Below are 18259 nucleotides of genomic sequence, written 5' to 3'. Positions count from 1 at the left end.
GCTTATAATATCTTGTTTTATACTTTATTTTAACATAAGTTTCAATATCTGATATCTTTAGACACATTGTTAATGTTTGAATGTTGTTCACTCGGTATGTTACGTATAACAAAAGAATCCAAATTAAATATTTAATATTTCATGATTCAGTTTACGGATTTTAGTGCACGACTGTACTTGCAGTTTCGGCCCAACGTTTACTAATGTTTTTAGTAGTTTGACTCGATCCTTCTGTGCAGTTTAATATATAATAATGTGCTACTACGTATAGGGAAACTGGTGTCAGCTCCATCATACACACATATTTACTAAAGACAAATCGTTAGTCAATATAGAAGGAAACTTGATGTTTTTAATTCAGCTAAAAATAAAATAAATGTTAGAAGGAAATAATAAGTGAAATATAAACAGAACCATTATAAAAACACAACAGAATTTGTATCACACGTGGTGGAAATAAAACACCTTAACGAAATCAGTTTGTTAGATTCAGTCAAACATAAAAAAAATATTTATAAAATTGTGAGTAAACGACTGTCCTTTTCAACTTTGAGCTATACAATATGAGATAGTTTTTGTGGTGTGTGTCCTCTTCAAAAAACACTTAATAACAAAACACAAGGTAATGTTACCAGATTTGACCAAAATCGTAGAGTTCAGTTAAACAGATGAAATATACAGGTGCTTTGTAAGAAGGTGGGTGTTATACTAATGAATCAGTTAAACAGGTGAAATATACAGGTACTTTGCAAGGAGGTGGGTGTATATACTATATACTAATGAATCAGTTAAACAGGTGAAATATGCAGAAACTTTGTAAGGAGGTGGATGTTATACTAATGAATCAGTTAAACAGGTGAAATATACAGGTACTTTGTAAGGAGGTGGGTGTTATACTAATGAATCACTTAAACAGGTGAAATATACAGGTACTTTGTAATGAGGTGGGTGTTATACTAATGAATCAGTTAAACAGGTGAAATATACAGGTAATTTGTAAGGAGGTGGGTGCTATACTAGTGAATCAGTTAAACAGGTGAAATATACAGGTACTTTGTAAGGAGGTGGGTGTTATACTAATGAATCTGTTAAACAGGTGAAATATACACGTACTTTGTAAGGAGGTGGGTGTTATACTAATGAATCACTTAAACAGGTGAAATATACAGGTACTTTGTAATAAGGTGAGTGTTATACTAATGAATCACTTAAACAGGTGAAATATACAGGTACTTTGTAAGGAAATGAGTGTTATACTAATGAATCAGTTAAACAAGTGAAATATACAGGTACTTTGTAAGGAGTTGGGTGTTATACTAATGAATAAGTTAAACAGGTGAAATATACAGGTACTTTGTAAGGAGGTGAGTGTTATACTAATGAATCAGTTAAACAGGTGAAATATACAGGTACTTTGTAAGGAGGTGAGTGTTATACTAATGAATCACTTAAACAGGTGAAATATGCAGAAACTTTGTAAGGAGGTGGGTGTTATACTAATGAATCACTTAAACAGGTGAAATATACAGGTACTTTGTAAGGAGGTGGGTGTTATACTAATGAATCAGTTAAACAGGTGAAATATATAGGTACTTTGTAAGGAGGTGGGTGTTATACTAATGAATCACTTAAACAGGTGAAATATGCAGAAACTTTGTAAGGAGGTGGGTGTTATACTAATGAATCACTTAAACAGGTGAAATATACAGGTACTTTGTAAGGAGGTGGGTGTTATACTAATGAATCAGTTAAACAGGTGAAATATATAGGTACTTTGTAAGGAGGTGGGTGTTATACTAATGAATCACTTAAACAGGTGAAATATGCAGAAACTTTGTAAGGAGGTGGGTGTTATACTAATGAATCAGTTGAACAGGTGAAATATGCAGAAACTTTGTAAGGAGGTGGGTGTTATACTAATGAATCAGTTGAACAAGTGAAATATGCAGAAACTTTGTAAGGAGGTGAGTGTTATACTAATGAATCAGTTGAACAGGTGAAATATGCAGAAACTTTGTAAGGAGGTGAGTGTTATACTAATGAATCAGTTGAACAGGTGAAATATGCAGAAACTTTGTAAGGAGATGGGTGTTATACTAATGAATCAGTTGAACAGGTGAAATATACAGGTACTTTGTAAGGAGGTGGGTGTTATACTAATGAATCAGTTAAACAGGTGAAATATATAGGTACATTGTAAGGAGATGAGTGTTATACTAATGAATCACTTAAACAGGTGAAATATGCAGAAACTTTGTAAGGAGGTGGGTGTTATACTAATGAATCTGTTAAACAGGTGAAATATACAGGTACTTTGTAAGGAGGTGAGTGTTATACTAATGAATCAGTTAAACAGGTGAAATATACAGGTACTTTGTAAGGAGGTGAGTGTTATACTAATGAATCACTTAAACAGGTGAAATATACAGGTACTTCGTAAGGAGATGAGTGTTATACTAATGAATCACTTAAACAGGTGAAATATGCAGAAACTTTGTAAGGAGGTGGGTGTTATACTAATGAATCTGTAAACAGGTGAAATATACAGGTACTTTGTAAGGAGGTGGGTGTTATACTAATGAATCAGTTAAACAGGTGAAATGTACAGGTGCTTTGTAAGGAGGTGGGTGTTATACTAATGAATCAGTTAAACAGGTGAAATGTACGGGTACTTTGTAAGGAGGTGGGTGTTATACTAATGAATCAGTTAAACAGGTGAAATATACAGGTGCTTTGTAAGGAGGTGAGTGATATACTAATGAAGCTGTCAATGGTTTACAATATCACAAGCATGTATATTGTTGTAGTTATTGTTTGTTTTTGAATTTCGTGCAAAGCTACACGAGAGCTATCTGCACTTGCCGTCTGTAATTTAGCAGTGTAAGACTAGAGGGAAGGCAGCTTACAGTGCAGTACAGTGCATTGTGCATAACTACAGTGTAGTATACAGAAAGTGTTTAATATTATATTGTGTTATATAAAAATAACACACTTGGTTAAAGGAAAACTTAATATAAACCCGAAGTCATCAGTAATACACATTGCTGAGCTACTAGAAAAGAGATGTATTGAAACCCAAACCCACGATCCTATTGAATAAATGAGGCACCGAAACATACAGCTATTCCCTGTTCTATCTTCGTTAATGTAATGAAACATACAGCTATTCCCTGTTCTATCTTCGTTAATGTAATGAAACATACAGCTATTCCCTGTTCTATCTACGTTAATGTAATGAAACATACAGCTATTCCCTGTTCTATCTTCGTTAATGTAATGAAACATACAGCTATTCCCTGTTCTATCTACGTTAATGTAATGAAACATACAGCTATTCCCTGTTCTATCTTCGTTAATGTAATGAAACATACAGCTATTCCCCTGTTCTATCTACGTTAATGTAATGAAACATACAGCTATTCCCTGTTCTATCTACGTTAATGTAATGAAACATACAGCTATTCCCTGTTCTATCTTCGTTAATGTAATGAAACATACAGCTATTCCCTGTTCTATCTACGTTAATGTAATGAAACATACAGCTATTCCCTGTTCTATCTACGTTAATGTAATGAAACATACAGCTATTCCCTGTTCTATCTACGTTAATGTAATGAAACATACAGCTATTCTCTGTTCTATCTTCATTAATGTAATGAAATATACAGCTATTCCCTGTTCTATCTTCATTAATGTAATGAAACATACAACTATTCTCTGTTCTATCTTCATTAATGTAATGAAACATACAGCTATTCCCTGTTCTATCTACGTTAATGTAATGAAACATACAGCTATTCCCTGTTCTATCTACGTTAATGTAATGAAACATACAGCTATTCCCTGTTCTATCTACGTTAATGTAATGAAACAGCTATTCCCTGTTCTATCTACGTTAATGTAATGAAACATATAGCTATTCTCTGTTCTATCTTCATTAATGTAATGAAACATACAGCTTTTCCCTGTTCTATCTTCATTAATGTAATGAAACATACAGCTATTCCCTGTTCTATCTTCGTTAATGTAATGAAACATACAGCTATTCCCTGTTCTATCTTCCTTAATGTAATGAAACATACAGCTATTCCCTGTTCTATCTACGTTAATGTAATGAATTATACAGCTATTCTCTGTTCTATCTTCATTAATGTAATGAAACATACAGCTATTCCCTGTTCTATCTTCATTAATGTAATGAAACATACAGCTATTTTCTGTTCTATCTTCATTAATGTAATGAAACATACAGCTATTCCCTGTTCTATCTACGTTAATGTAATGAAACATACAGCTATTCCCTGTTCTATCTTCATTAATGTAATGAAACATACAGCTATTCCCTGTTCTATCTACGTTAATGTAATGAAACATACAGCTATTCCCTGTTCTATCTACGTTAATGTAATGAAACATACAGCTATTCCCTGTTCTATCTACGTTAATGTAATGAAACATACAGCTATTCCCTGTTCTATCTACGTTAATGTAATGAAACATACAGCTATTCCCTGTTCTATCTACGTTAATGTAATGAAACATACAGCTATTCCCTGTTCTATCTTCGTTAATGTAATGAAACATACAGCTATTCTCTGTTCTATCTTCATTAGCTGTAATGAAACATACAGCTATTCTCTGTTCTATCTTCCTTAATGTAATGAAAAATACAGCTATTCCCTGTTCTATCTTCCTTAATGTAATGAAACATACAGCTATTCCCTGTTCTATCTACGTTAATGTAATGAAACATACAGCTATTCTCTGTTCTATCTTCATTAATGTAATGAAACATACAGCTATTCCCTGTTCTATCTTCATTAATGTAATGAAACATACAGCTATTTTCTGTTCTATCTTCATTAATGTAATGAAACATACAGCTATTCCCCTGTTCTATCTACGTTAATGTAATGAAACATACAGCTATTCCTGTTCTATCTTCATTAATGTAATGAAACATACAGCTATTCCCCTGTTCTATCTACGTTAATGTAATGAAACATACAGCTATTCCCTGTTCTATCTACGTTAATGTAATGAAACATACAGCTATTCCCTGTTCTATCTACGTTAATGTAATGAAACATACAGCTATTCCCTGTTCTATCTACGTTAATGTAATGAAACATATAGCTATTCTCTGTTCTATCTTCATTAATGTAATGAAACATACAGCTTTTCCCTGTTCTATCTTCATTAATGTAATGAAACATACAGCTATTCCCTGTTCTATCTTCGTTAATGTAATGAAACATACAGCTATTCCTTGTTCTATCTTCGTTAATGTAATGAAACATACAGCTATTCCCTGTTCTATCTACGTTAATGTAATGAAACATACAGCTATTCCCTGTTCTATCTTCGTTAATGTAATGAAACATACAGCTATTCTCTGTTCTATCTTCCTTAATGTAATGAAACATGCAGCTATTCCCTGTTCTATCTACGTTAATGTAATGAAACATACAGCTATTCTCTGTTCTATCTTCATTAATGTAATGAAACATACAGCTATTCCCTGTTCTATCTTCATTAATGTAATGAAACATACAGCTACTTTCTGTTCTATCTTCATTAATGTAATGAAACATACAGCTATTCCCTGTTCTATCTACGTTAATGTAATGAAACATACAGCTATTCCCTGTTCTATCTACGTTAATGTAATGAAACATACAGCTATTCCCTGTTCTATCTACGTTAATGTAATGAAACATACAGCTATTCCCTGTTCTATTTTCGTTAATGTAATGAAACATACAGCTATTCTCTGTTCTATTTTCGTTAATGTAATGAAACATACAGCTATTCTCTGTTCTATCTTCCTTAATGTAATGAAACATACAGCTATTCCCTGTTCTATCTTCCTTAATGTAATGAAACATACAGCTATTCCCTGTTCTATCTACGTTAATGTAATGAAACATACAGCTATTCTCTGTTCTATCTTCATTAATGTAATGAAACATACAGCTATTCCCTGTTCTATCTTCATTAATGTAATGAAACATACAGCTATTCTCTGTTCTATCTTCATTAATGTAATGAAACATACAGCTATTCCCTGTTCTATCTACGTTAATGTAATGAAACATACAGCTATTCTCTGTTCTATTTTCGTTAATGTAATGAAACATACAGCTATTCCCTGTTCTATCTTCATTAATGTAATGAAACATACAGCTATTCTCTGTTCTATTTTCGTTAATGTAATGAAACATACAGCTATTCTCTGTTCTATTTTCGTTAATGTAATGAAACATACAGCTATTCTCTGTTCTATTTTCGTTAATGTAATGAAACATACAGCTATTCCCTGTTCTATTTTCGTTAATGTAATGAAACATACAGCTATTCCCTGTTCTATCTTCATTAATGTAATGAAACATACAGCTATTCCCTGTTCTATCTTCATTAATGTAATGAAACATACAGCTATTCTCTGTTCTATTTTTGTTATGTAATGAAACATACAGCTATTCCCTGTTCTATCTTCATTAATGTAATGAAACATACAGCTATTCTCTGTTCTATCTTCATTAATGTAATGAAACATACAGCTATTCTCTGTTCTATCTTCATTAATGTAATGAAACATACAGCTATTCTCTGTTCTATTTTCGTTATGTAATGAAACATACAGCTATTCTCTGTTCTATTTTTGTTAATGTAATGCAACATACAGCTATTCCCTGTTCTATCTTCATTAATGTAATGAATTTTCGTTTTAAACTGATTATTGTTGCCATTTGAAAAATTAATTAATTAATGGCGAAATTTGCGTTTCTTAAACAACTTTTAAATGATTTTGTAACACAGTTTTGAAACTGTAAATTAGTAGAATCAAACGTATAATTAGATTTTAATTTCGGATCTGGCGAACTGGGTTCGAATCCTGGCACCATCACAGTAATATTCCTCGCACTTTAAACTGTGTTTATATGTTTTATTGCATAGTGGTTATGACTAGCTGTTTATATGTGTGGCGGCAGATGGCGTTAAATTTTTTGTCATAGATGTAACAGCTTCATAATTTAAATACATAAAGTTTACACTACCATGTGTTTTGTTTGATACAGCGCCACCTACATCTCCTGTTGTCAAAGCTACAGGAGTAACCGCTACCTCAGCAAGTTTTCAATGGAGCAGAGATCCAAAAGACAAATCAGCAATCACAGGTGAGACCTCACTTGATCAGTTTCATCATTATAAACCTGAAAACTAACCTTAAGTTTTAACAAATTAACAGTCACAGGTGAGACCTCGCTTCATCTGTTTCACCATTATAAACCTGAAAACTAACCTTAAGTTTCAGCAAATCAACAGTCACAGGTGAGACCTCACTTAATCTGTTTCACCATTATAAACCTGAAAACTAACCTTAAGTTTTAACAAATCAATAGTCTCTGGAGAGACCTCACTTGATTTGTTTCACCATTATAAACCTGAAAACTAACCTTAAGTTTCAGCAAATCAACAGTCACAGGTGAGACCTCACTTAATCTGTTTCACCATTATAAACCTGAAAACTAACCTTAAGTTTTAACAAATCAATAGTCTCTGGAGAGACCTCACTTGATCTGTTTCACCATTATAAATCTGAAAACTAACCTTAAGTTTTAACAAATCAATAGTCTCTGGAGATACCTCACTTGATCTGTTTCACCATTATAAACCTGAAAACTAACCTTAAGTTTTAACAAATCAATAGTCTCTGGAGAGACCTCACTTGATCTGTTTCACCATTATAAACCTGAAACTAACCTTAAGTTTTAACAAATCAATAGTCTCTGGAGAGACCTCACTTGATCTGTTTCATCATTATAAACCAAAAACTAACCTTAAGTTTTAACATTTTCTCTTTCTCTTGAACTTTCTTTTTTACTCAAATTTTAAATTTCATCTCCACATAATAAAGGTTGGAGTTTTATACAGGGTTGGATACATTTTATATTCAAACAACTTAGCATATTACGTGATGAAAATATCCTTGAACATAATAACATTGGATAAAAAAGAAATATTGAATAGCTTGAGAGACCAGGACCATGCAGAAAGCGACCTGCAACAAGTCGTGCCCAAGTTTTAAGCAACAGGCGAAAATTTATGAACACAAAGGTCATTAACAAAGTCCGTGTGTGTGCCCTAGACAATAAAACACGACAGATTCAAGGAGAAACACCATCTAGTAACAAAATTAATATAACATAGATTTATCAAGATAGCACTTTTACTCATGGCTCCCATTCAAATGTTCCATACCTCAAGGAGCTGGCGAATAAAATGGTATTCTTATTATGTCATACCATGTTGTAGTGTTGACGTTGCCTAGAGCAGTGCCTATGGATTTATATGTGACCAAGCTATTACTGATGGATTCAGTAAAGCCAGCAGGGAGGAATTGTGTACTTTATATATGACAGCCTTACAACGAAGTCTTTAACAATGAACAGTAAGCTATTGACTATCATTAAGATTCATGGTTGTCAGACAGATTATGAGTGTACTTGGTGAGGCTCAAATATCGTTTTAATATAATGTTTTCAACCTCTAGTGAGGTGACGTTTTGGTATTAGTTTGTCTTTTTTTATATAAAGAACCCTTTTTCTGTGATACTCGCCTGTTTTGTCTTTATTCTAGAATACATATTCCATTTTAAGACCACGAATGGAGAATGGTTGAAGCGACATCTACATAGCAACGATAACTCACTTACACTGAATGACCTTCGGTGTGGAACTCGATATGAAGCCTACTTAACAGCGTCTAACTCACTGGGAACTGGTGAGCCTAGTCAGACAATACGTTTTCGAACAAAAGATTCCGGTACGTAAGTCTTTACAAGTTAGAAACAAAACACAAAATTAGAAGACACGAGGAAACCTATAATGAACGTTTTGCATAATTTTGTATACGTGTGTTTGTTATACAAATATCTTCTTTCTCACAACAGGTGAAATTGAAAAGAGATCTTTGACGTAGAGGTCTGATGCGTTCCTTGATTGGCCACACCCTCTATTGTGGACTTTAGCTTGGATCAGCGTAGTTAAATTAACTTAGGTTACTATATGGTGAAATAAAACTGACTGAAAACACCTTAGATGCTGTGTTCACGTGTGCTTGTATTCGTTTGGTTTGCTGACTCACGCTGTTCTGACGAGTGTTGAATGGACAAAAGTCTAGTCCAAAAGGCAATCAAGCAACGTATTAGGCTCTGCTGTAAAAAGAAATGTTGAATGTATAAATGATCACTAAACAATTGGTTCGATATATAATACTAAATAATTCATTCGAAGATATGTCATAATATTATTTACTTACCAAAGTTAATTTAAGTTACTATACGGTGAAACGAAACAAGATCTAAATACCTTACATATTCTCTCTGTTTCACGTGATTTGTCTGGAATTTATAACAACAAATGAATGGCTTGTTTTAAACAATTGACTGCATTATTCGTTTTGCTGCTACTGTTACTGAAACATATAGGGTTTTCACTCCCGTATTTTTTCTAGTATAACGAAGTGTAATCCAAAGGGAAGAACTCAAAGAAAGTCAACGATACAGAAAAGTCAAAAGTCAATACTTGATTTATATTCAGATCTTCCAAGTTTTAAGTAAATATGACATATAAAAACATCCAACGTCGTCCACTGCTTACATTTCTGACAAATCTCAATTAGTGTTTTTCTTATTGGTTCTAGTACCTGTCCCTCCTCCGAAAGATCTGTTCCTTGAAGTCCATGGCACTTCACTAGTCCTTCTACTGACCACATGGAAAGATGGCGGCTGTCCCATTAAAAACTTCACGGTGTTGTACAAACCAAAAACACAGCACAGATGGCACAACGTTTCACACCAGGTTTCTTACGGCAACAAAAAATTTACTATTCCGTTTCTGAAACCAGGGGAGACATACGAACTTCTAGTGACCGCTCGTGGAGATGGTGGAGCCACTCAGGTCAAATACGAGTTTCAGACTCACCGTGTAATCACTACATTTGGTAAGTGCGTTTTCAACGTATAATACCAAGATGATAAATAATACAAGGTTTATAGTTTTTGTATGAAGCTACAAAGTTGTTTTCTGACAGATGTCAGTTGTAAAACATTTGTTGCTATTTGTTGTACAACGTGACACATAACATGGGATTTTGTTTGTTTGTTTTAATTTCGCACAAGGCAACACGAGGGCTATCTGCGCTAGCCGTCCCTAATTTAGCAGTGTAAGACTAGAGGGAAGGCAGCTAGTCATCACCACCCCAGGCCAACTCTTGGACTACTCTTTTGCCAACGAATAGTGGGATTGACCGATACATTATAACGCCCCCACGGCTTAAAAAGCGAGCATGTTTGATGTGACTGGAATTCGAACCTGCGACCCTCAGATTACGAATCGAGCGCTTTAACCACCAGGCTATGCCAGGCCAGACCAATTCAACTACTTTTCATAATAATGACATTTCAGTTGTTTTATACTAATAACGTGTCCAAGTTTCACGGATACATTAAGGTTGAGACTTCTCATCACACTACAGTGAATGATTAGGATCTGAGGAGGTTCTTCTAACTTACAGAAGGTAAATCTAACGTTATTCGTTTATTCAATATAAACACGTTTACCTCGAGAAGGAGCGGCGGGGGGAAGTAAACTTTCTGATTTCTCTTATTTATGATTTTGTTTGGATGTGTCTATCATAGTGGACAACAGCTATTTTGTTTGGATGTGTCTATCATACTGGTCAATAGCTATTTTGTTTGGATGTGTCTATCATACTGGTCAATAGCTATTTTGTTTGGATGTGTCTATCATACTGGTCAATAGCTATTTTGTTTGGATGTGTCTATCATACTGGACAATAGCTATTTTGTTTGGATGTGTCTATCATACTGGTCAATAGCTATTTTGTTTGGATGTGTCTATCATACTGGACAATAGCTATTTTGTTTGGATGTGTCTGTCATACTGGACAATAGCTACTTTGTTTGGATGTGTCTGTCATACTGGTCGATAGCTATTTTGTTTGGATGTGTCTGTCATACTGGACAATAGCTATTTTGTTTGAATGTGTCTATCATACTGGTCAATAGCTATTTTGTTTGGATGTGTCTGTCATACTGGACAATAGCTATTTTGTTTGGATGTGTCTATCATACTGGTCAATAGCTATTTTGTTTGGATGTGTCTATCATACTGGACAATAGCTATTTTGTTTGGATGTGTCTATCATACTGGACAATAGCTATTTTGTTTGGATGTGTCTATCATACTGGACAATAGCTATTTTGTTTGGATGTGTCTGTCATACTGGACAATAGCTACTTTGTTTGGATGTGTCTGTCATACTGGACAATAGCTACTTTGTTTGGATGTGTCTGTCATACTGGTCGATAGCTATTTTGTTTGGATGTGTCTGTCATACTGGACAATAGCTATTTTGTTTGAATGTGTCTATCATACTGGTCAATAGCTATTTTGTTTGGATGTGTCTGTCATAGTGGACAACAGCTATTTTGTTTGGATGTGTCTATCATACTGGTCAATAGGTATTTTGTTTGGATGTGTCTATCATACTGGTCAATAGCTATTTTGTTTGGATGTGTCTATCATACTGGTCAATAGCTATTTTGTTTGGATGTGTCTATCATACTGGTCAATAGCTATTTTGTTTGGATGTGTCTATCATAGTGGACAATAGCTATTTTATTTGATGTGTCTATCATACTGGAAAATAGCTGTTTTGTTTGGATGTGTCTATGATACTAGACAATAGCTTCTTTTAAAAATTGGGTTTTTTGTTCCACTTCATTAAAAAACCTGAAAGAAACAGTGTAGAGAACCTTTTTTATTTTTTCAGTTACCAGGTATGTAAAATGAAATGTTGTTGTCTTGTGAAGTTCCCATTACTTGTATTATATGTTAGTCTTAGCTGATACAGCATTCATATGAAAAACTATTAATCTATAGAAAATTGTCTTTCTCTTTTACCATATACATTTCTTAGTATGTTGGTGAGAAATGTTTATTGGAGAATGAATTTCTTTATCCTATAATCACTCCTCGATTTGCTTACCTGGTGAACGTGACATATGTTTTGTAGGTATTGCTGGTAGTTGTTCATGTGCGTGATTAGAGAATTTGATCTTGGGTAAAAACGGAAATTGAAATATCGCGAAAAGAATTGAAAATGAACGCTAAAAAATTGTTAAACTTAAAAGTTCCTATGCACATAATATTCAAATACAACGATGTACTTTCAGTTATCATTTCCATCCAACTGGGTCAGTTTTGAATGGCCGTTGCTAGTGCCTCTATCGCGTGAGTAATAAGAGTTATTTTTATTGCATTATTTATCTGTTTATTTAATAACTTGTGTTTAATATAAGAATGAAACAGGTTGTGTTTTTTTAAAAAAACACATGTCATTATTGCAACAAAATTCACTCGATACAATCCAGGATTTAATTTATTAATATTTCTATGAAGATACGAATCCAATATATTCATGTTTTACAAATACGTTAAATATAGAAAGTTTATTATTTATTATCATCACGTATTTATCGAATTTTTACACACAAAAAAAACACGTAAGTTTAGCGAAACTGAAAAACTGGAACCTTATTTTTTAATTAGAATCTTTTTAAGCACCCGTAACACTGCTACAATACCTGATCTGTATGTAAGAATGGAAAAGGAAAATTAAAATATTTATAAATATTTATGAAAGGTGAGCAGTGTTAGAAAGATAGTCTTGAGGTAAAATATTCAGAATAACTTTGCAATGATTTCTCGTTTTCTGAGAGACTTGGGAACTTTGATGAAGCGTTAACTTTACTTGGTTGTGATATGTGTTATTGTACATTTGAAATCAATGAATTGGGTTAGGGTTAGCACTTCAATATCAATGTAATGTAAAGGATGTCGAGTTCTCTTTATAAAAATACGACATTAGGCTAACAAAGCAGGTCTTAAAGGCCTCTTAAACAACACATGTAAACCGGTGATACTGTTTGAAATACATGAAGTCATATTTTAAACTGATATTAAAAGTAATAACTCAAACGTTGAATCCATTTAATATATTCATTGTTTTACTATAAGAACTGTTCGCATTGTAGGTTTAGTACATTTCTAGGACTAACCCGAATATTCTGATTTGGGTAAAAACATAGACATACATACATGCGTTCTGATTGGTAGAAGTTTATTCGTATTTGCTTGTAATTAAGCACAGAGCTACACATGGGCCAATCTGTGCTCCGCCTTCCACGAGTATCGAAAACGGTTTATAACGATATAAATCTGCAGATATACGGCTGTGCCACCTGGTGGGCACAAGTTTCTGTCATATATCAAATGAATTATATTAATTACTGTAACTGTTGTGTACCAGATGTTGTTGTTAGTGTTTTGTACTACAGTCTTGGTTGAATAACTGCACATATTGATGTTATTATCCACACGCACGTAGTAGTTGTTGTGTAGAAACAGAGAATATAACATTTAATGAAACCAAACATACACGAGTTGTTCTAGTGGTTTGTCTGAGTTGTTTTGAGCATTAACTCATTAAAGCACACCTGTTTTGTATAAAAGGGTGTGATTCTCGTATATTCGTTTCCGAAACAGGTCAACGTTTTGCTCAGACATTTTATCTGTACATGGTATAGAGGTATGCCTCATCACATTTCACAAGTTATAGGGTATCATATTGTTGAACTATCCAGAAATGGCATGAAACAAACGGACATTACCTATCAGCAGGATACTTCCCGTGTACTGTATCCAGAATCCTAAAACGTCATCGGTTTACAAGAAAATCTACTGGTAGACACTGGAAGACTACTGTCCAATGACCGTGTTAACAGATCAAAGTCAAAAGAAGTCTTGCAACACCTTACGACAGGAATGACGTGGACACATTCATTCCAGGGTATTCAGAAGGACAGTGAATATGACGTTGAGTAAATAAGGTTATTTTGTAAGAAGGGCTATCTACAAACAACTATTAACCAGAGCTCACTGTATTGCTTGGGAAAGACATCTGATGGTAGGATTCTTGTTCATCGTTCGCCAGGAAGACAGGTGAGTAAAGACTGTCTTTCCTACTGGGAATACACAGAAGGTGGTGCATTACATCTTTAGGCAGCTATTCATCATAGTGAAAAACTACTCTTCATATCCTCCAGGGCATCTCAACGGCATTTCCTATAAACATCACAAGGAGAAGATATTTCTAAGGTAATTTATGGCAATGCTTAGCAATAATTTTTGTTCCAATATGACAATGCTACTGACCACAGTCTTGTAATTTATAAGATTATCTCGACAAGGAGGACGTTAAAGTTTGCCATGGCCAGTGAAGTCTCAAGGTTGTAATTCCATTTGGGTTGTTGAGCAGATCTGAGCCGAAAGAGTGCTAACCTTAACTTTAAACCGTACTGCTGCTGAGTTACAGTGGCATTTAGTGACACGTTGGGATGAAATTATGTTGGATTACATCAATAACCTCATCGACAGCATGCCACATCGTCTTTTGAAGATTATTAGAGTACGAGGACAACCAACCATGCACAGAATGTTTAATATAAACTGATATAAGGTTAGAGCCGTTATTTCTAACAATATTTTTATTTTCCATTTTCTTACGGAAAATATGGAAGGGTATGGAAGGGTTGTATGTTTTAGTAAGGTTTTGTGGTGATAGGTGAAATATCTAATTAATACATCTAGGAATGGCCAGGTGGTTAATGTGCTCAACTCGCAATCCGAAGGTCGTGGGTACGAATCCCTGTCACACCAACCATGCGAGCCCTTTCAGCCGTGGGGGTGTTATAATGTAACAGTCAATCCCACTATTTGTTAGTAAAAGAGTAGCCCAAAAGTTGGCGGTGGGTGATGATGACTAGCTGACTTCCCTCTAGTTTTACACTGCTGAATTAGGGACGGCTAGCACAGATAGCCTTAGAGTAGCTTTGTGCAAAATATAAAAAAAAATTAAAATAATTGCACATCTTTCTATAGATGTCTTATAAAATTATTTACTGTTCTAACAAATTGTTAATGATGTCCATAGAACCTGTCTCACCACACCTATTACATGAGTAAATTTTTAATATAACATGCATTTCTCAGTTTGTCACGTGTCATGTTTTCATGTCTGTAGTGAAACAAAATCACATGTGTCATGTTTTCATGTTTATAACGATACAAAATCGCATGTGATGTGTCATGTTTTCATGTTTATAATGTAACATAATCGCATGTGATGTGTCATGTTTTCATGTTTATAACGATACAAAATCGCATGTGATGTGTCATGTTTTCATGTTTATAATGAAACAAAATCGCATGTGATGTGTCATGTTTTCATGTTTATAACGATACATAATCGCATGTGATGTGTCATGTTTTCATGTTTATAACGATACATAATCGCATGTGATGTGTCATGTTTTCATGTTTATAGCGATACAAAATCGAATGTGATGTGTCATGTTTTCATGTTTATAATGAAACAAAATCGCATGTGATGTGTCATGTTTTCATGTTTATAACGATACATAATCGCATGTGATGTGTCATGTTTTCATGTTTATAACGATACATAATCGCATGTGATGTGTCATGTTTTCATGTTTATAACGATACAAAATCGCATGTGATGTGTCATGTTTTCCTGTTTCTAGTGAAACAAATGCTTCGTGAATTTTTATACAATTTTCTTTCCTTCCTCAGTTGCTTCGTCTACAGTGAAACACAAAAGTCGTGCCTTGCCGTTCCATAAGAACCTAATTCTTGTTGTACCTGTTGTTGTGTCTGCGTTTGTTGTTACCCTGATTATCATCATAGTAGTTGTCTGCTTACGTAAGCATCCAACAGAGGGAAGAACTTCAGGAAGTGGTAAGTACCTCGTTTATCATATTCTGTTTAAATAAAACTTTAATGAAGAAAGTTTTAAACTACTTGTCTTTCCCAACGATCGTCAATCGTATTTCTTAGTTTTATTAATCATGTCTTTTTAACTGAGAATATATGATTCCAGTTCGCCAGCGAGGAAAGCAATCAGCAGACGAAAACGTCGTAATGGGAGACTTGTCGGAAAAGCTCACAGGTACCACAAAGACTGGAAGAGAACGACAGAGCTACTATTCATCACCAACAAGAAGGCCCATTCTCACGTCCCACATTGGAACCAGAGGTGCGTTTTATCATGAATACTTGAATTCCAAAATGCTGTCAAAATAATGTCTGTTTGGACAGGAAATGTATCAAAATAAGAGTAACAGTAATAATTGGCATCCCAGAAGGTAAGGTTTATCAGGAAAGTTGAGTCTCCTAAAGTAGAACAAAGTGGTAAGGTTTATCATGAGAAAACGATTGGTATCCCAAAGTGGATCCACAAGGTTTATCAGGGTATTGAGCTGTATGAGGAGCATTTCTTTGTTTGCTTGATTTGAATTTTGCGCAAAGCTATACAATGCAGCAATGTAAGACTAAAGGCATTTCTTTGTTTGCTTGATTTGAATTTTGCGCAAAGCTATACAATGCAGCAATGTTAGACTAAAGGGAAGGCAGCTGGTCATCACTACCCACTTTGGCTTCTCGTTTACTAACGAATAGTAGAATTGACCGTCACAATGCCTTCATGGCTGAATGGGCAAGTATGATTGGTGCGACGGAGATTCAAACCCTCGACCCTCAGATTATGAGAGGAAGGTCTTAACCGCCTAGCCATGCCAAGTAGCCTATGAAGAATGATTGGCATCCCAAATTTCTACAAAAAATAAGGTTCGTCTAAATGTCTCGTCTCACAAAATAGAAAAAGAGAAAATTTACAAACAATTAATTACATGATTTTTAAAAGGGCGTCAATTGTAAGAAGTTTTATTCACACGAGGTAAGTTTAATTAATAAACAAAAGAAATTTGAAAGTGGAAGTAGAGATGGTTCGACTGGCATCCCAAAGCTCATCCAATAATAAGATTTTTTAAACAAATGACATCCCAAATTTGAAGAACACTTTTGTAATGTTTCAAAATAAACAAAGACGAGCATCCCAAGATTGGACAAAATGAATATTGTTGTTTTTTAAACAAGTGATCTTCCAAAAATACACGGACTAACATCCTGATTTACAGCAACAAAGAGTGGTTACTTTATATGAGTGGTTCTTCATTGTAGATAAAGATTGGTATGATAAATGGAATAACTATATAAAATTTGTAATGTACAACAGTTCCCTAACGTTAATAATACTAAGTAGAACTGACTTGTGACTAGCTGAAACAATAAATTAAATAACTTGTATGATTATCCTACAAACAGGAACATAACCAGAATAAAATAAGTGAATTACACAAACGAGACTTGATCAGCTTGTAGAAAGTCTGTTACAAAGAAAAAGACCTCACAAACAGGACTTGATCAGCTTGTAGAAAGTCTGTTACAAAGAAAAAGACCTCACAAACAGGACTTGATCAGCTTGTAGAAAGTCTGTTACAAAGAAAAAGACCTCACAAACAGGACTTGATCAGCTTGTAGAAAGTCTGTTACAAAGAAAAAGACCTCACAAACAGGACTTGATCAGCTTGTAGAAAGTCTGTTACAAAGAAAAAGACCTCACAAACAGGACTTGATCAGCTTGTAGAAAGTCTGTTACAAAGAAAAAGACCTCATAAACAGGACTTGATCAGCTTGTAGAAAGTCTGTTACAAAGAAAAAGACCTCATAAACAGGACTTGATCAGCTTGTAGAAAGTCTGTTACAAAGAAAAAGACCTCACAAACAGGACTTGATCAGCTTGTAGAAAGTCTGTTACAAAGAAAAAAGACCTCACAAACAGGACTTGATCAGCTTGTAGAAAGTCTGTTACAAAGAAAAAGACCTCACAAACAGGACTTGATCAGCTTGTAGAAAGTCTGTTACAAAGAAAAAGACCTCATAAACAGGACTTGATCAGCTTGTAGAAAGTCTGTTACAAAGAAAAAGACCTCATAAACAGGACTTGATCAGCTTGTAGAAAGTCTGTTACAAAGAAAAAGACCTCACAAACAGGACTTGATCAGCTTGTAGAAAGTCTGTTACAAAGAAAGAGACCTCATAAACAGGACTTGATCAGCTTGTAGAAAGTCTGTTACAAAGAAAAGACCTCACAAACAGGACTTGATCAGCTTGTAGAAAGTCTGTTACAAAGAAAGAGACCTCATAAACAGGACTTGATCAGCTTGTAGAAAGTCTGTTACAAAGAA

General features: G+C 34.3%; 1 protein-coding gene across 1 annotated transcript in view; it reads left to right on the top strand.

The window, feature by feature from the left end:
• Positions 1-18259, top strand: part of LOC143246794 (cell adhesion molecule Dscam1-like) — an 84151-nt gene that overhangs the window by 52796 nt on the left and 13096 nt on the right. The window contains exons 13-17 of the mRNA XM_076493948.1: positions 7083-7181; positions 8644-8829; positions 9709-10008; positions 15747-15911; positions 16054-16209. Coding sequence (XP_076350063.1) covers positions 7083-7181; positions 8644-8829; positions 9709-10008; positions 15747-15911; positions 16054-16209 — 906 coding nt within the window. The remainder of the gene's footprint in view (positions 1-7082; positions 7182-8643; positions 8830-9708; positions 10009-15746; positions 15912-16053; positions 16210-18259) is intronic.

The sequence above is a fragment of the Tachypleus tridentatus genome, chromosome 3 (assembly GCF_004210375.1).
Source record: "Tachypleus tridentatus isolate NWPU-2018 chromosome 3, ASM421037v1, whole genome shotgun sequence".
In the NCBI taxonomy this organism is placed as follows: Eukaryota; Metazoa; Arthropoda; class Merostomata; order Xiphosura; family Limulidae; genus Tachypleus; species Tachypleus tridentatus.
This window is presented reverse-complemented; position numbering and strand designations above follow the sequence as displayed.